This window comes from Paramisgurnus dabryanus, chromosome 21 (genome assembly GCF_030506205.2).
Source record: "Paramisgurnus dabryanus chromosome 21, PD_genome_1.1, whole genome shotgun sequence".
Lineage (NCBI taxonomy): Eukaryota > Metazoa > Chordata > Actinopteri > Cypriniformes > Cobitidae > Paramisgurnus > Paramisgurnus dabryanus.
Window position 1 is genome coordinate 14,444,170 of NC_133357.1, and position 20,021 is coordinate 14,464,190.

Sequence of the window (20,021 nt, forward strand, 5' to 3'; positions counted from 1 at the left end):
GTAAACATGTGTGTTTTTCATCATGCGTTTACATTCACAGTCTTACGCCGATTATGCTTAATAAACTGATAACACGTGGGGTCATGTAAACGCATAAAACTGTTTTCTTTAATCGGGGAAAGCTCATAAACGGCGTAAGCAAAAACCGATCGGCACAGGTAGTTTTTTGCTCGTTACGCCGATTTCGCGTGGCATGTAAACACCTTAACCGGCTTTCTCACGGTTTTGTCCGTGTGCGCATGTCTTCGCGTATGAAAGATAAACGTCACACACGGAAGTAAGCGCAAAGTAACGCATAAAAGTCTCCGCTCGACAAAAGCAGTTGGCAGAGAAACTGTTAAAATAGAAGCTTATGTTACATTTACTGGTTCTGCACATACAAGAAGAGATACAACTGTACAGCTTAAGACAGATATGCCGTTGGCTTTTTGAACAACTATTGTGTACTATAGGTGGTGACGTCACTGCCTGCGAGAAAACTGATAAGTCTTCAAGTCCCATGTAAACGCATTTGTCTGCATAGCCGGCTTATTGATTTGCATGTAAACTCATGAAAACAGTTTTCTGTAATAAGCAGATTTTTGATAGTTATCTGCTTATTCTGTGCATGTAAACATGTGTGTTTTTCATCATGCGTTTACATGCACAGTCTTACGCCGATTATGCTTAATAAACTGATAACACGTGGGGTCATGTAAACGCATAAAACTGTTTTCTTTAATCGGGGAAAGCTCATAAACGGCGTAAGCAAAAAACGATCGGCACAGGTAGTTTTTTGCTCGTTATGCCGATTTCGCGTGGCATGTAAACACCTTAACCGGCTTTCTCACGGTTTTGTCCATGTGCGCATGTCTCCGCGTATGAAAGATAAACGTCACACACGGAAGTAAGCGCAAAGTAACTCATAAAAGTCTCCGCTCGACAAAAGCAGTTGACAGAGAAACTGTTAAAATAGAAGTTCATGTTACATTTACAGGTTCTGCACACACAAGAAGAGATACAACTGTACAGCTTAAGACAGATATGCCGTTGGCTTTTTGAACGACTATTGTGTACTATAGGTGGTGACGTCACTGCCTGCGAGAAAACTGATAAGTCTTCAAGTCCCATGTAAACGCATTTGTCTGCATAGCCGGCTTATTGATTTGCATGTAAACGCATGAAAACAGTTTTCTGTAATAAGCAGATTTTTGATAGTTATCCGCTTATTCTGTGCATGTAAACGTACAAATTAAGTATTAGACACTTTTTAGATGTTTGTACTTGATTAAACCAGAGTACATTTACAGTACATCTATTTTGATCGCCCTCTTTAGACAATTAGACTTTAAGCATCATTGCGCCTACTGTTATAAATAAAAGTCCCCTCAGGTAAGATTAAACAATCAAAATATGAGGTGTGTATGGTAAAAATTTAAAAAAATTTGTTTTTCCCTTATATACATGAAAAAATGCTAGAGAATAAACCTCATAAGATATAAAGCATATAATGACTGAAATATATTTGTTGATCCTCTTTTGTGGTGATATTTTGTAATCATTGTCCTGGCTGGGTTATGTCTATAAAATTGCACATGTGTGTAATTTTTGGTTTTTAATGAGTATTTAGAGTAAAGATGTCAATTGAAGTTGACCATCACTTTTGACCACCACTGTGCATGTCAAAAAACTCTCATTTTAGTATTAGTTGAGGTTAAGCTAGGTACTAGGTCAGTAGTCAGGCAGGTTTTGAGTGTTGTCTGATTTAGTTATTTTGATTTGTTCAAAACCTTCAGCTAAAGAAAATTATTATCACATTTTCCATCTGTCATTCCAATAGATGAATATTTTACAAAAGATATAGCTTATAAGTAAGGTGACCAGATTTTTATAAAATGAAAAGCAGTGACATTGCCTTGTTTAATGGTCAAAATATCGTTGGAATTTTATTTGTTATTATCTATAAATGATAAAACGGGGACCAAACCTTTTTGAATGTTTTTGTCTTTTTTGTTGTGGGTTTGTGGAGGACAGAACACCAAAAAAATGGGACTGTCCCAAGAAAAGGTGGACATCTGGTCACACTCTAAAAATGTCTAGGTTAATTTTGACCCATAATGGGTAAATATTGGAAAGAACACATGCTGGGTTAAAAATGACCCAATGTTGGGTTGTTGCTGCAACCATGGAGTATAACAACCCAGCATTGGGTAACTTTTAACCCAGCGGTGTGTTCTGTCCAATATTTACCCATTATGGGTCAAAAATAACCCAGCCATTTTAAGAGTGCACCTTACTTATACGGATATACAGTATCACCAAAAGGTCTGTGGTGAGTGAGATTTGTGTGAAACTGTTAAGCGAGTCCTGCTTTGTTTATATTTCGTATTCTAGCCGTCACTAGGTCTTCTGGTTTCCGTTTTGAATAATGAATACCAACTACTGCCACCTGCTGGTACGGAAAGTTATCTCATCTCAGGCTGTCTGTTTGGTGTGACGAGCCAACTTTGGACCCACACACAGCCGGCCATCAAGCAATGTTAGCCAACCTTACAGTCTGCGTTACTTTGTGGTCGTCGGTTTGGTGTGTCCCTACCCTTAGAGGTAGGGTTAGTACAAAAGTTGACATATTTGCATTGTAAAGTTGAGTTGAGTGTTTGTTGGTGGATCATTACAATATTAGCAGATATTAAGCGGACAGTGTAGGGGTGTAAGGGGCAAAAACTAATGCAGGGTTTGTTGCAACACAGACTGTTTACATTGTTGCACAAGGTTGAGCGTTTTGTAATTCCGGTGTGTATTTTTTCACACTGCCAAAGGACGATCACTCGCAAATTATTGGACATGTATAATGTTTTTCCAGAGAGTTATTGATTAACGAGTGTTTTGGTGGCATGTAAGTGAATTTTTTCATCATATGTTTTTTTTCAGTTTCTAAGTTGGGTGTGTAAGATACCAAATCCAATGCTATGTCATATTAATCAGTGTCTTGTTGACTAAAACATAGCATCTTTTTGAAATATGTCTGCAGCTCTTAGCAACTTTTTTGGTGGGCTTGAAAATATTTTGACCCAGCGGGGGTTAATTGTAACGCTGTGTTACAACTAACCCCTCAGCACGATATGAAAACTGCTAACGTTAGCGTAATTCTTGCTGTTGTTTTATATAGGCTACACATCGTGTGTCAAATTTATTTTTGTTCATATCTTTAATATTGATTGAATAAGGTCATGTCAAAGATTGAAATCATAATGAAATTAATGACTAAAATCAGACTTTGATGCTCATTATCTCAGAATTTGATTTTGAAACTGTAGTATGGTTATTACAGACTGGGTCACATATAAAAAAAAATTGTCATAATTGTGCTGCTTTTTTCACATATTTAGACATTTGTATCCATTTATAATTGAACTATGGTTAGAAAATGGCTGGATGAATTAATACAGTGTGGATACCTGTCTATTATAAACAGATATATAAACAATATCCACATCAAGTATATAGACAAAATAGTAGTGAAATATTTGCCTGCAAACTTAATTTTAAGCAAGTGTTACAACTAACCCCCTGCCTGTTACAATTAACCCCACCAATGAGGCAAGTTGTAACGTTTGCACTTCTGTCACGTTTGGTGTAATTGCCCAAGAACGGTAAGTACTAGAAACAAACTTCAAATGTTCATTTGTAGCAGAGATGTCTGTGTTGCTTTTGTAAAAATATAATAAATCAAACTCAAATATTTTTGAATGATTGAGCCAATACCAAAAAGCGTTAGGTTGTGCCCCGCTCCCCCCTATTAATATTTTAATAACAGTTAGCTGATGTAGGTTTTTTAGAGCCAACAGAATGTCAGTGAGGATCATCAAAATAAAGTAATACTGTAATGAGACAATATGTTTCAACTTACAATACAACGTAATTGTATAATTCCCAACACTTACTGTCTGAAAGTTTTGCAGCTCTGTCAGAGTTTTCTTGTCGACCACTACAGGTCCTCTGAGTTTGCAGTGAAACGCTTCTTCGATTCTTCTGAACGAGGTCATGCCCTCTAAAGTAATAAGAGTTGTGGGCAGCTGACTAGGTTGGTTGGGCTTGTCCACTGCAGCTCGCCTCTCTGTGGCCTCTGTTCAAGTGGACAATTACACACATCACTAAAGACGGTTCATTATTGTGTATCTGACTAAATGTCCAACTAATCTTCATGATAGCAACTTGAGGATAAATAGTAATCCCTTACAAAAATTTCGATGTGTGTCGTGGGCCCTCACCTTTGATCATTTCTTTGAACTCTCGCAGGAGGACCTCTTGAGTGACCTCTGCCCCGGGAGATCCTGGAGGTCCCTGAGGCCCTGGAGGACCGGGAGGGCCCGGTGGACCAGGCTGAAAGTCAACAGAAATATAATTGAAACTCTTTTTTTAAATCAACCTCGTGAAGCTCAAAAAGGGTATTTCGCTTTATGTAAAACATGTCACAACTTGCAATGCATAATAAATTCCTTGATAGCGATAAATATACGTTAAAAGATTTACATTCACAGTTATTGAATATATGTAGTGCAGTATCTCTATAATTGTACATATTAGTTTTATTGTCATCTAAACTTAGAGCCTGGGTTCCCACATATCCATTTGATTTATCGTCATTCAAAAAATACAGCCGAGAACTGTACTGTATGTTTTATGCCTTAACGTGCTTCTGTCAGTTACATCTCTGACATTTGATAATATGTGATTGTTAAAAAATTTCCGCACCAGTGGTCGTTTTCGCCTTTTGCATTTTCCATTCCCAACGGGTCTCTTCACGAAATCCATCCATGATCCAAGAGGGTCCACTCTCTGGTTCTCACTGACCTGCTGAATCAAAACCAGAATTGATGCATTTCTTTGCAACGCTTGCTGTTTTTGATATATTTAGATGATATAGATGACTCTTTTTTAGATGATATAGAATAACTCTTTTAGTGTTAGATTCAGTTAACACACGCCAGTAAAGGCATGCTTTTCCATTATAATATTTGATGAATCATTAAAAGCGATCTATCAAATATTTAAGGCTATTCTCTAGTTGTTGGCATTTCCTGCAGTATTGTAGCTATGTAAGCTCAATGAGTCATAATTTCTGCTTACAAACCCTCATAGGAAAATTTTGCCTAAAGATGCTATTAAATGGTGCCAGACATCATAGCAGGTTGTACTCTGTACCCTTTTCTTTCTTTCTCTCCTCTACATTTCAGTAAAGGAATAGGTCTTTGTGTGGCATGCAGCACCATGCCAAACACATTCAGTCAAATTTGCTCATAAGTACTTTACCCTTTGCTTATTTACTCATTTTCAGTAGTTCTCTCAGGTGCTACGTCAGTTTTGCCCAGTAGGGTCTGTAAAAAATAAACAGCCTTTCAAAACTGATCTGGTTAAAACAAGTTTCCATGAGCAACTCAAAATGAGAGGTCCAAGACGTGTTGCATTATACTGTGGGTTGCTTTATGCAATAATCAAAAATGGGTAACAGTGAATGCATTGCTGGCTTTGAGAGCTTTCATGTTCATGTCTCGGAGGTAGCAAGCTAACCCAGAACGAGATTATCAAATATGCAATATTTAATATAATTCACTCTGTTTGGCAGCAGTTTGAATCCTCCAGCTCCCAGCTTGGAATGACTTCAACAATCGTCAGCCAAGTGTAAGACATCTCCTTTCCTTTTTGGGGAATGTTGTAACATTTATATCTACTTTCTTTTATATGCTATCTATTTTCTTATTAGCCCCTGTTTCCTTTTCTTGATTTTACTTTTTTTTAGTGTGTAAGTGTGTGTTAGTACATGTTAACAATCTGCAAAGTATACAATGATGCCGTTGTAGATGTAGGTTAGAGTAGCGCTTGTTGTTTGTCTTTCAAATGCAGACATGGTTTTATGTTTTAGTATCCGAACCTTTAGTATCCTTACATAACAGATCGGCCATTATCGGCCTTATATAAGGTAGGGTAACAGATTTGATCCTGAAACATTGTTAGTTATGCTGGTTAAAAGTCTCCTCACATCCTGATAGCAATCACTGTGTTAAGTTGTTTAAATTTATTTGTAGAAATGTATGTCATCTGTGAAAGGCGTAGGACCCAAAAATGTTCTACCAATCATAGATCTCGGTCTGAACGGACGTTGCCTTTTTTGTCCTTCATCCGTAAGCGCAATGCCCACCGCGCAGCTAGACCACGCAGACACCATACATCATCAGCGTGTTCGCGTGCGCTCACCTCCTGCTATAAACAGGGAGAATGGCAAACTTTTCTGCTGAATTGACAACCTGTACAGGAGCAACAAAACGAAAGATGTCTTTTATAACAACAACAGCAAAAACTGCCTGGATCAGCAAAGAGCAAAAACCCAAATTAACATTGATAACTTTACTGCTTTACCACGAGATGCAAACAGCTGCAGGAGGCACAGGGTCTTAAAGTGTTGTTGCAGTGATTACTTTGGTAAGGTAGGTATGGATATGTTTGTATTGAGATGGATTTAGATATTCTACTTTGATGAAACATTGTGTTGCTTATGAAATTTGTGTTCGTTTACGGATTAGCGTAACGATATAGTTACTACGTCTACACAACCGAAAGTGTGCTTTAACTAATTCTGATGTAAACACGTTGTTTATGTTGGTTATTTTGGAAATGTTATTCACTTTGTACTGCAAAGTTTTCTCACTGGTGAATGAGACATGAGATGTGACCGTCTGATCTGTGCGTGTTCATGTGTTTTTAAAGAGGCGTGACTTTGGATGGCGATTTGACTGGAGGGTGGGATATTGATTTCATTGCTAGGCGGCTACCATTAGCATTTTTCAAAATGTGAAACCCTACCTTTAATGTATATAATAATAATAATAATAATATAGATTATGTTTAATAATATATACTACAGAAAATATTATAATATAAAATATAATAATTATAGTGCACGTGATTATTGCGTACAAGTGGTACTAGGTTTTCTTTAATTTTTACGTACATTTAGAAGACAATTGAAGTTTTTGTTGAATCACGATTTTTTTGTTGAAAAAAAATTGTGCATACGCATACTTAATGAATGAGACCCAATGAGTTTTGCTTTCTCAGGGCATAGAGGAGCAACAATAATGTAAGATATGTGGAATATAATGTGTTTTTTGAACCATAAACCACACAAACACATTGTATTGCACAAAATAACATTCTTTTTAACAACGTAATAGGGTCTCTTTAATAGCTATATACAGAAATGAAGGAAAAAAACGTCAGTGTTCTGAAGATTTGCTTGCTTGTTTAAAAGAACACGATGTTTGGGCCCATGTACCAAACTAAATATGAATTTCGAACACCCAACCACAAGCAATGCTTAAGAGCTGATGATGTCTCGTTTTGGATGAATTGCTGGGCTTCTTATAATCAAATAACCGCAAATATGAATTGCATCTCTTTAAGCCCTTCCCTAAACTTCAAGTGACTGCGGTTGAGATAGGAGCAGAGATAGAGACGAGTTAAAGAAGGTGAGCTGTCTGAAATGGAATTTGTTTAGGTTTGGCACTGAGACCCGGATCACTTATCTGTTAAACTAACATGCTGTGTCTCTTCACAAAGACCTGTCCCGTGTAAAGCAACAACAAAGTAAACTGCTGTTTTTCTTACATATACTGGAATGAGAAGAGCTCATATTTTTGGTTGGGCGTAACAACCCGTTACTTGTGACAGGAGACAAAATAAACAACTTAACTAGCACACAAGCCACTTGAGTGTTGGCTGTCGCTGTGTTATTGGTGCAAGAAAATGTCTGGAGACAGATTTGTTCTGATACAATTTCCCAAACACTGGAACAAGATGGCCGATTGGTTTTATTTTCCCATTGTCTAATATGGAATGCTTTATAAATGCTGACTGTATCATTGGTATGTATAAATAGAGTGGGTTAGCAATGCCAAAAACTAGCCACAAGATTCTTATGTTACCCGAAAGCAAAAAAGCTCAGGTCATAAAGTTCTCGTAATATCGTTGACGGTTCAATTAAGGATCTTTGACAGGTTCAAACAGCAGAAGCTTTTTCAAAATGACAAAAAAATATCTCAAGAGCTACAACCAGTTTCCACAAGATTCGCAAGGTGGACAAGCCAACACCTTCATGCACTGAAGAACATATGTGGAACCTTCATTAACACCACCAATGATCAGAGTCAGATCAGATTGTAAACAGGGAGGATCCATAATTCTGTCAAGGCAAGGATTAACTTGCCTGAAGTGGCTGCTTGGAAATAACATACAGGTTTGTGAAAACGCATCAATTCTCCATGTAATCTAATTTTGTCATGTTCTCTCATGCTCTCAAAAAGAAGAAAACAATATTTCTAAATGCTGATACGCACACGCATTATCACACAGATCGTAGATGCGAAAGTAATGATCAGCTCTCTGCTACAGGTCACTGAAACAATCTTTGGAAACACGAGAACATTTTATTTAGACTTTCGACTCGTGTGGAATGTGCAGTGGTTAGTTCAGTGCGATAAAGTTTCCAATATTTCAGTGCACTGTGTACACAGTTGATTCAGTTGACAGCGGTAGCATGGCTTGTATGAAAAGCTTTATGCTGAAGTTATTCAGATCATGACAGATCATGGCAAGCTGTTATTATCTCAGCATACCACTGGGGTGAATTTTTCTCCCATAAGTTTGTTTTGGGACAGTTAAAACAGCAGACCTTTGTGAAGAAAAGCTGCCAAATGCTCCATTAGAGACAGAGTTAAAAGAAGTCTATTAAAGAGCTTTGGTGAGACTATAGATATTATAACAGACCCAGTAAGCAAATCCCAAGCTCCTAAGCATATTAATATAAAAGGATAAGGATGATATGTAAAGTTTGTATAGCATAGCGTTATGAGAGATTTATTAACTGAATGTGAAAAGTTTTAGGTATTTACGAACCAACACAAAGTGTCTTCACTGTAAAAAAAGTCATTGTTGCACTTACATTTTTAAGTTGAACCAACTTGAATTTACAATTCTTTTTGAGTTTCTTGGCTAGTGAGGAGTTGCTATAAATTATAAAAATAAAATTGAATTAGCTTAACTAATTTTTATAATTTAAAGAGCATCTATTGTCCGATTCACGTTTTAAAATTTTCTTTGGTGCGTAAGTGTGTATTAATACATGTTAACGATATGCAAAAGGTTATTATACCAAATACACAAAATAACGTTGTTTTTTAGTAAAGAAATAGGTGCTCTTTAAAGTTACCCCTCACACTAGTTTTCTTGTTTCCAAAAAATTAAATTTATTGTAATTTCAAATTGTGCAACAAAAATCTAGAAATGTTAGAAATGTTGTGTTAGGAATATTGGCTTTGCCAGTAATAATGATTAATCTATTAGGCCTCAAACATTATTGTTTCAATAATGTAATTAATTTACTTCAAGGTTTAATTCAAAGTTTATTAATATTTGTATGACGTGCAAATTTTTTTTCAAATCTCATTTAGAGCTCAATATTTGTTTAACATTTAGGGAAAATAACAAAAATAATATTTTAAGAAAGAAACGTCACAGACATTTTTCATGGCAGCACACCACAGCAAACATAAACACAGCCATAAATATTTGCCTCCAGGCCACAATCAACAATTATACTGCAGTGTTTGATTGTAAGGAATCTTGTAGACGCTTTGAGATTTGTAGTTAAAATATATGAAATGGTATTGTGATTATTGGGAATTGGTGTGTTTTAAAGGTGACATAGAATGATTGAACGGGGTATTTATCCTTCTTCTGTGATGTGACATGTAGACATTTTTTTTGGGGGGGGTCTGTAATGCCTTAGAAGCTTTCTAAAAACCTCTCTCAGATAGCTCTATTAGGGTGGGGGATTTTAAACAAGTGGTTTTGCACCTATTTGGCTCCCCCTACTGGCTTAACTTGCAATCTCATTACTGATTGGCTGACTTTGCTGCCACTCAAAAAATAAAGCCAATTATTTTAAAGTGGAGGGGCAGGGAGATGCCTGTGATGTCATAAGCATCAGTTTTTCAGATTGGGCCGTTTTCTGGCTGACATTTCTAAAAGAGGAATTTCTATGAGACTGAGATGTTTAGCATGTCTAGCACTTTTTGTATGTTCGTGAATGCGGGTAGACTACCATTATTCAACAAAGACAAGGTAAAAATGGTTTTTCATTCTCTGTCCCCTTTAATATAGCAATTGTGAAATACAATGACAAAGTAAGGTGCTTTTGTTTGATGATCTGATTTTTTGAGTACAGCATTTCTAAAAATTCCTTGTTGCACTTAAATTTACCTTGTTAAACTTAATTTAAACTGTTAGAAAAAAAGGTACAAAACTGTCACTGGGGCTGTACCTTCATAGTTTCCTTTAAATATATAAAAATATTAAATATTAAATATAAAAAATATTATACCTTGAGGACCTATTGTGTACCTTAAGGAAAAATCTTGTACAGTTACATTTTAGGGGTACAAAACCGTTAACTGTATTAAAGGTACACAATACACTCTCAGAAATAAAGGTAAAGCTGTCATTTGGATGGTACCCATTGAAAAGGACCATTTAGGTACAGATATGTATACATTTGATACAAATATGTATCTTTGAGGTACTAATATACTTTTTTTAGGAACAAAGATGTAGTTTTTGAAAAGGTACAGCCCCAGGGACAGCTTTTGTATCTTTATTTCTGATAGTGTACTTGACTAGTGAGGAGTTGCTATAAATTATAAAAAAGTTGAAATAACTTTAGCTAACTCAATTTTATTTTTACTATTTTTAGAAACTCCTCACTTTAAGTCACTATTGTAAATTCAAGTTGATTAAACTTAAAAATTTCATTGCATCAAGGAATTTTTTACAGTGTGAGTTAACATCTCATATTATTCCTTAAACAACAATCCTGTCATGCCACCAACCCAACCCTAACATTGGCACTAATCCTAACCATAAAAATCTTAAGAGCTGTCAGGTATGTTGTTCCAGTACCAGTAAGATGTTAAAAAATCTGCTTCATCAAATGACTGAGGGTTGTCTTGTTGTTTTTAGATGTATCATCACTGTCTGTGCATTCATCCATGCATGGCTCAATGATTTTTCCACCCATTGCTTTTGAGGAAAGACCTCCCCTTTTGTATTTGCTTGGGACCTGTGTGCATCCTCCATATCATAGACCCATCATCTCCTAATTCATCCATCATTTCACATCTATAGCTAACAAAAGAGAGCCTGATGGATAAGCCATGGCCACATACTCGCCTACAGATATTCTCCTGTTATTACACACCTGTCAAGTCGAGATTGCGGTATGTGCCTATGTGCGAGATAACAAAGTGTGATGAAGGTATACATCAGGGGTTCTCAAAGTCCGGACTCCGGTCCGGATCCGGACCCGACGGCAACTTGATCCGGACCGCGTCCATTTCATATTACAAGTGCATTCATTTCTATGTGATTGATTAAATGTGTGCATTTGCTATTTTACAAATGCATATTAAACTTGTAAACCATTCGTTTAGTTTTTCTTTTTCTTTTTAGATTTAAGAGTATTCCTGGTCCGAAAATAAAACAAGTTATTTAAAAATTTCCTGTGTGACGCTGTAGCCATCACACCCAGATATTATGCACAGCTACTTCATGTACTACGGCTTTTGATCAGTCCTTACCAATCACTGTTGGTTTGAGTCGTTTAAAACATGCATTTAAAAAGCAACACTCGTCAAAAATAATCTTATACATATTCTTTATTATCATGAAAATACCTGAAAAGGTTTGAAGAACAGCAATATAAATATATCCTTAAGCCATTTCCTGGAGCTGCGTGTTTCTGGTTCTTCGTCTGCAGCGCATATTAAGTTTCTGCACGAGAGCGCCCCCTGGCTTTTGGATGTAGCGGCATTTCACCGTTATTCATTGAGAAGCAAAGCAAGTATCATCAGCCAATTTATAGGTGCACTCCTAATTTTGGTCAGTGTCTCTGCCTACCAACCACACTTTTTTGCCATGTTTGATGCATATGATGGAGAACAAACTGTGCCATTTCTCTAATTAGGTTGCTCTGTATTTTGCACCTGGTTACTTTTGGCATATTTCTTGTGTTTATTTAAAAAAAAAAAAAATTACTTTAAATGCAAAATACACTTATGTTTTTCCCAAAGTATTTGTTTTGATTTGTTATATAAACAAATTATTTACATAAAGTTTTTCCGGACCTATGAAAATTATGGGAATTCAGATTTGGACCTTTGAATGTAAACTTTGAGAACCCCTGGTATACATAATGCATCTTATTGGGTCAAGTCAACAGATTTATGGATTTGATTTGATTGGATTTGATGAACCAGTGCATGCCACACCTTAGATTCTTACCTGCAATTAGGGTTTCTGTTGGTACCAAGTCATTACAGCTTTGGAACTCGACACAAAGAGATACAAAAACGAAATTATTATTTGGCTGGATATCAAGCACCAGAAAGCTTCAAAGGGCATCATTTAACAGGTAACAGACCCAGCAGCGCTGTATATTTCATTACCGAGGCCTCATTACTCTGTAATTCCTTTCCTGTGGACAAAGTCTGATAACTAATACACTCCAAATGGACGACAGATACAGTTTTTCGTTCACATGTATGCCGAATATTTGTTTGGCAGTTACCGTAAAGTTCCTTTCATCGCATTCTTACGCGAGCAGTGAAACAGGCAGTTAAACACTGTGTTATTACTCATGGGGGGAAAGTTGGAAATTCGCCCGTAAAGCCCACAGGTCATTAAATAATGACATCAAAGACGCCTGAATCTAATTTACTCAGAACTTACCCATTCTCACCAAGAACAATAAGACGTGCAAGTCAGAATACACTCAGAGTAGCGTACAAGTAATGAGGCCCTTGTGCTGTTTTAATAACTCCCTGTTTCATGGCATTGCGGCAGGGTAAACATTGTTTAGATATTTACATGAACGTGAAGTGCGCATTCCTGGCTAGTGAAGACATGTGAAAAGAGACGGAGCCACGGGACCTATTATGAGATCTGCTAAAGAATTGTTCAGCCTTCCTCTCGCATAAAAAAGTTAAATAGGGTTTGATTGCAGCATCACACCTGCTTTGTGTTCAAATTATTACCTTGAACTAGTTTGCGTTGGTACTCATTTTCCTATTATCTGTGGGAGGTCAAATGGACAGCTGAGAGAAGATCCGCTCTAACAGTAATACTGCACTCTCCTGGAAGATAAATAACTGTGGTTTCGAGATTCTGGGAATGATAAAACTGAGTATAACTGTAAGATTATATCTTATGTAAATAGCTATTAAAATGCTTCGTCTGTAGAATAATTTGGAATAATAGTAAAATGTTAGATAACTAAAACTGTCTGAAAGGTTATTGTTACTGGTAAAAATAAATTAAACAAACAAAAAAAATTAACTGTAAAAAAGTTGGTTCAACTTAAAATGTAAGTAACCTGGTTGCCTTTAGTTAAAAGTATTAATTAAAAATATTAGTTGACAACAATTTTACACAACTTTGTTTGAGTTAACTATTATTTTTTATGTTAAAATAACTTAAAATTCAACCTGATCTTACGAATTTCCGTGGTATAGTCACAGAATATTTTGCGTGTCACGGATCTCCGCATTTTTCCGTGTCCGTACCATGGACTTTCTTTTCCGTGTTAGTTTCACGTATTGGTTACCCAATTGTCCTATTTTTAAACCATTTTCGCTTTGGTTTGGGGTTAGATTTGAGGTTTGGGTTAGGATGTCAGTTTAACTATTGGTTTATACAATTTTTTTCCGGATTTTTAAACTTCGTTGCTTAAAGGGACCATTTAACATGTCCGCCAAAAAAAAAATCAATTCATACTCCACACGCCAAACAGACGGGGGCAGTATACCTCCAGAAAAGTGAGTTGGTCTATTTTAATTTAGCAGCTGCAAATTCAGCAGCATATATCAAGTTTGATTTACATTAGCAACTAAGTTATCATTAGTCACAAAAAAAACATTCGGTCTCATTAAAATTGCAATGTTTTCCGCTACGTTTCGTGCGTCCATTTGGTGTTCATTATAATCGAAGACATTTCAAGCTTCTTAGCTAATGTTACATTTTAGCATCAGCTTGGTAGATAACTGGTGAAAACCGGATCGGATCCGTGGGTAGAGCTAACTATTAAACGTTAACAGCTAAGGATGCGCAATAATTTGCATGCGATAGTCATTGCGCTTCTCGTCAGTGAAGCCGGTTTATTGATTAAAAGTGAATCGCCATCAGCTGCTTTCAGATGGAGCCACATTTACTGCACAAAGCCATAGTTCATGTACAAGCTGAGCATAGGTTATGGCAATGCCTATTATAAGTGAACTTCTAGCGAAATACTAACAGCATCTTACTTACCAATCGAAAAGAAAAGTTGTCATTTCGGAGTCGAACCTCATTTCTTTCATGTTCATGTTCATTAGTTGTCTCCAGCAATGAAAAGCAGTGCCAGTATTTACTCTGGTTCGGTTACTTTATTTACCATATTTTATTTGTGATTCCGAGCGCGTTGTTCCCTGCAGCAAATGTTTGTGGTAGTGGTAAATGTCTCTTGCTTTAGCCATTCTTCCGCTCTCTTCCCTGAACTGAAATACGTCCGAAACCCCTATTGCAAGGCAGGAAGGCATCAAGGCATGTCCGAATCCATGGCTGTCAGAATTGCATTTCTCTGAGCTGCATTCATAAATCTTAAATCAACAAGTCAGCTGCCTTAGTTTTCGGACGCAGCGGTAGGGCTGTACTCCCACTTATTCGTGTATTGCAGTTTGGCTGGCGGTTATGTGCGTGGCCCGCATACCGCCTCCCATGGTCGAAACTGGTATTACAACACCAGTCGGGCTGTAGCTAGTAATTTAGCATGCTAATTCAGATTGATATTTCTGCAGCCCTATACCTTGTCATTTTTTTAATGACATCTTTGCCCTTATTTCTTCTCATTCTTTTGATGCGTGTAACTAATTTTTAAAAATCTTTTACCTCAATTATTACAAATGGCACCTTTAACGTTAGGGTTAGAGTTGGGTTTGGGTTAGGATGTCATTTTATGTAACAGAAAGTCGTTCTAACCCCAAACCCAAGCGACAATGATAAGAAAATAGGAAAAACAATTGAGTAACCAATATGTAAAACTGACACGTAAAAATGAACAAAATATTCAGTGACTATAACACGGAAATTTGTGAATTTTAAGTTAAACCAACAAATATTTTTTTACATTGAAAAGTTTATAATAATCACTGTGTTTTATCTATCTATCTATCTATCCATCCATCCATCCATCCATCCGTCCGTCCGTCCATCCATCCCTCCCTCCCACCCTCCCTCCCTCCATCCATCCATCCATCCATCCCTCCATCCATCCATCCATCCCTCCATCCATCCCTCCATCCATCCATCCCTCCATCCATCCATACCTCCATCCATCCATCCATCCATACCTCCATCCATCCATCCATACCTCCATCCATCCATCCATATACTGTACAGCACAAGCTATCCTCTTATAATTAAAGGCACTATTTCATCTATATAAATAAAGTGTTATGTAAATATCAAGGTAAGTTTGTGTTTTAAAAGTAATTTTTAAGCACAACCTATATCAAACAATACTTTTCAAAAACACTTTAAATGTTTTGTTTAATCAACTCAAATTTACAAGTTATTTTAACTTGCTATTTATTATCTTGACAAGAGATGAGTTGCTACAACTTATAAAATGAAGTTGACATATTTCAACTATATTTTATAAGTTAAAATAAGTAAGTTAAAATAACTTGTACAATTGAGTTGATTACTGTAAAAAAAATAGGGAAAGCAAATAATGTGGTTATCGTGCAAACATTGCAAAATAGTAGTAGCATACTTGTTGGTGTTTTGTCTCTATGTTGAGATTGTCCTGCATGGCTTATAGCAAGTATTATAAATAGCGGCACACTGATCTTCTAAATCTGATCCTATACCTCTAAAGATGATCTCCATCACTAACTCTGAATGTCACTTTAACCCTGCAGTGGCACAAGTGATTATGTCATTATTCTCTGATCGTATTGGACAAGATGAAAAGTTTTTAGCAAGGGGTGGAAGAGTGTCTAATCCTTCTCGAGGTGTCCCCTTTCTAGACCCTTTCTGTGAGGCATTGTGAGGGGCTTACGCAGCCTACTGCCCCAGTTTTTCAGGGGGCCGCACCGCCCCTATCGGATGTCCCAGACACAGCGGAGTCAGCCTGGTCTGTGAATGACAGAATCAATGGGCTGGGAAAGAGCTCTGCCAAGGGTCTTTAAATATCTCCCCACCTAACTTTCTCAGGAATTACATCATGGCATCCTGCCTATGCTGGGAAGAAGAAGAGGAGGATGCAGTGATGAAGGAGACACTTGGGGTGTGAAGATGAGGGAGCAACGAGAAGTACAAATAAATTACAGCTAAGAGAGACCATGGAGGTTGACACTAGGTCACCAGTCATCGCATGTTTCCTGGGGGTTGAGCACTTCAAATAAATATACAGTATAGAGATAAGGCACAACCAGAATGCCACACTATACTATAGTGATTTGGAAATACCAAAAACTCTATAACTGACATTTATCTGAATAGGGCAATAAGTCTCATCAACAAGATCACTGAAGCACATTAGTTATGGAAAGAGCGGTTGGCATAAGGCTACGGGGGTATTTGTAAACCCCAGCTGTATGGGTGGCCTAGAACAAGAGCTAATTTTCCAATGGAAACCCCAATATCTAAACAATACGGAAGCCATAAACAAATAACAATTTAAAATCGCAATATTCAGACCATGCTGGAGCCAGAAAATGTCAACGTACTAAAGCCTGATGACATTTTCCATGCTCATAGAAATCAATGGGAATTCTTAGAGTTGTGTTTGTTTTATACGCAGACAAATGCAATAACAAATTTGTGTGTGCCAAGGTCTGTATCGTAACTCGTAACACATAACGATTATCACCGCAGGGTCTGTTCCTGTAGCTCAGCATTGGGTCAGCATCTCAAAAGGTTACGGATTCGATTCCCAGGGACTCACTTTGAATAAAAGCATCTGCCAAATGCACAAAAAGTAAATATACATCATTTAAAGTCCATCTACCGTAGATTTTGATAGCAAGTCTCCGCTACTGAAGGCACAGACTGATGCTCTAATCAAACTCTTTGATTGTGCATTCTTCGCATAACTCAAGCAGTCGTCCACTTCACCCATATAGAGTCTGATCTTGAGCCTTATTTAGATGTGGTGTTAAGATCTATCTCTGGAAACCAGTCACAAGTGATCAGCCTAAATCTCCTTTACACCTGCTAGTGACATGCATCCCAAAATCGTCTCCTATGGGACTTGTTATTGGATTTCAAAGCGACTACCGGTATATACTTGACGCATCTTTAACACACAGACATTTTTACATACTAATTTTAATATAAAGCTCGTCTGTTCCTGTAGCTCAATATTTAGAGCATTGCATCAAAAACTTGTATATTTTGAGGGGTGTGTGTGTGTGTGTATGTATATACACATACCCCCTATCCGCTTAATCCCATCCTCAGGCCATTCAGAAATACTGGTTTGTTGGCAGAATCCATTAAGACTGATAAAAAATGCTCATCTACAAGAAAACATGTCAGACGCACTGAGAGGGTTTTGCTTCTGAGCTCTTCCTATAAACATACATTAACACTAAGAAAGGATGTGTTCATTTTTTACATTGTTTCGTGTTATGTTATTTAACACATTAGTTTTTTTTTAACACATTATGTGTTATTTTATGTTGATTTCGTGTTCAAATAAATAAAAGGGACAACACAAGATGTGTTAAAAAAAACACATTTTGTGTCTAGTTAAGGACAACACATTAAATGTCTTGACAAAATGTGTGGTTTTAAAACAACCGTTTTAAGAGTGTAAATATAAATTATGTAGTTGTTATAAATATATATATAGATAGATAGATATACAGATATATATTGCCGTTTTAATCAGATCTTCTCAAACACATCTCATTCCCAGGTGTAAAGGCGTGAGTCATGGTTTCTAGACTGTACAATACCACTCTTTCCCTTCTTATCACACCAAACTTGAACTATATGTCCCCTTACATTTTCTTTACCCGATTACTTTGTGTGGTTTTGACACTTTACAAAAAGACTCTGTTGCTGAAAAGCATCAGTGTGTGTTTTCACCCTGTGTGGCATACCATTAACATTTATGCATCTATGCATTTGGCAGGCACTTTTATCCAAAACAACCTACAGTGCATTCAAGGTATATAATTTACCAGTATGTGTTCCCGCTGGGAATTAAAGCCAGGACCTTTGTGGTGTTAACGCGATGCTCTACCAGTTGAGCTACAGGAATGCTGTAAGAGTGACTTTAAATAAAACCTGTTGAACTTTAATTTCAGAAGTAGAGCCTTGGATCATAATTTTTTTTATATTTTCAAATATTCATTTTTTCTTACTGAAATGAATATGAATAAATAGCACCAAAAAGAACACTTTTTAAGTTTAATCAACTAGGATTTATAAGTAATTTCAACTATCTTGACAAGTGATGAATTGCTGTTACTTAATGTATCAAGTTGAATTTGCTTTAGTTATGTCAACTTTATTTTATTATTTTTAAGTTACAGCAACTCATCACTAGTCAATACAGTAAATGACTTGTAAATCAAAGTTGATTAAACTTAAAATTGTAAGTTCTTTCCAGTGAACATTCAACACCACACATTAAACCATAAATGAACTCACTTTTGATGCAAAGTCAGTGTGAAGATATACTGAAAAATCAAAATATATATCAGAAGGACTGTTACCTTAACGCTGTCATCCTGTTCCTCACTGTTGGAGATGGTGGTGTTGAATGTTTCAGTGTATTGTGGACTGAGCTCCTTCGGCTTCTTACGTGCCTTCCTGCCCTCAGCCCATCCTAAAAGGATGCACTGACTCCAGAGCACTGCCGTCACCACAGCTAACAGCCAGAACCGCATCTTCACCCCACCAGTCTGAACACTGCTATCCGGTGAAAGTCTCCCCTTGTTGTTCCCACTGCTGGAAGTTCTTGGTCAGAAATACAGAGCAAGTGTTCCTGGGTTTTAAATCATGTGCTTGACCTCACCGAAGAAAATATTGTAGTCAACAGGCAACGTAATGAAGGGACCTTTTCACCCAGTGGGAATTAAGCTGGCTGATAGTTCAGCTTGGTCTTGATCTTCTTAAAAACCAGCAATATGAGGCTGAAGCTCCTGTGGCAGAAACAAAGCAAAGCTTACTCGCCTATGAAATGTGTCAAGTGGAGTGGTCCTGGGAAATGACAGGTCGCCGCTGAGCTGACAGCAAATGAACCCATTAGTGAGATTTTTCACGCTTCCTGCCCTATGGGGGGTTACCAGAAGATGAACGTCCAGGCAGATGAAGTAAAGGAGAATGGATGAAGATTATTTAGATTTCCTCTCTCTGGTTCTTTGCCTCTGTCTCGCCGTGGAGCCTCAGTGGTGTAGCTGTCAGTGATCCATCCAAGTTGATTCTCTGGTGAGCAATGCCGAGCTCTCGCCCCATCAGTCTTCACATGTGGTTCCTTCTTGAAGCTGAGGTGGAAAAAAATGTCCCGGGGGAATTGGAAGTTGGAACCGCTCCAGTATTCGTAGCCTTTGGCCTTCTTTTGCCTTTTTTCCTTGCAGGGAAAAATTGGTCCCCCGCGGCTGCCTCGGGGAAACTTCAAAGTCGTGAAGCACTTCACGAGACAATTGTGTGTTTTCTCTGACAGCTTCAAACGTGCCCACTTTCGCTCAAGTCTCCGGCCCTAGAGTAATTCATCAGCCTGGTCCGGCGGGGAGATAAAAACACATGCACACTCACCTCATTAGTTGAAATCCAACTAATTGTGAGATCAGCCTGGGATTTGTGGTGGGTCTTTCTTGCCCTGTGCTTGCTTGTTTCAACACAGTTGTGTATTGGTGTTCTCACTCTGTCTAGATCTTATG

General features: G+C 37.3%; 1 protein-coding gene across 2 annotated transcripts in view; it reads right to left on the minus strand.

Moving 5' to 3' along the window:
• Nucleotides 1-19,893, minus strand: part of c1qtnf12 (C1q and TNF related 12) — a 29,441-nt gene extending 9,548 nt beyond the window's left edge. The window contains exons 1-4 of one of the 2 annotated variants that reach the window (XM_065285787.1): nt 18,855-19,893; nt 4,735-4,833; nt 4,251-4,362; nt 3,924-4,105 (exon numbers count right to left, since the gene is read on the minus strand). In XM_065285787.1, the coding sequence (XP_065141859.1) occupies nt 3,924-4,105; nt 4,251-4,362; nt 4,735-4,833; nt 18,855-19,028 (567 nt within the window). In that variant the 5' untranslated portion in view covers nt 19,029-19,893. Of the gene's footprint in view, nt 1-3,923; nt 4,106-4,250; nt 4,363-4,734; nt 4,837-18,854 lie in introns of both variants that reach the window. The other variant, XM_065285786.1, reaches the window with a different exon arrangement.
• Nucleotides 19,894-20,021: the final 128 nt, after the last annotated feature.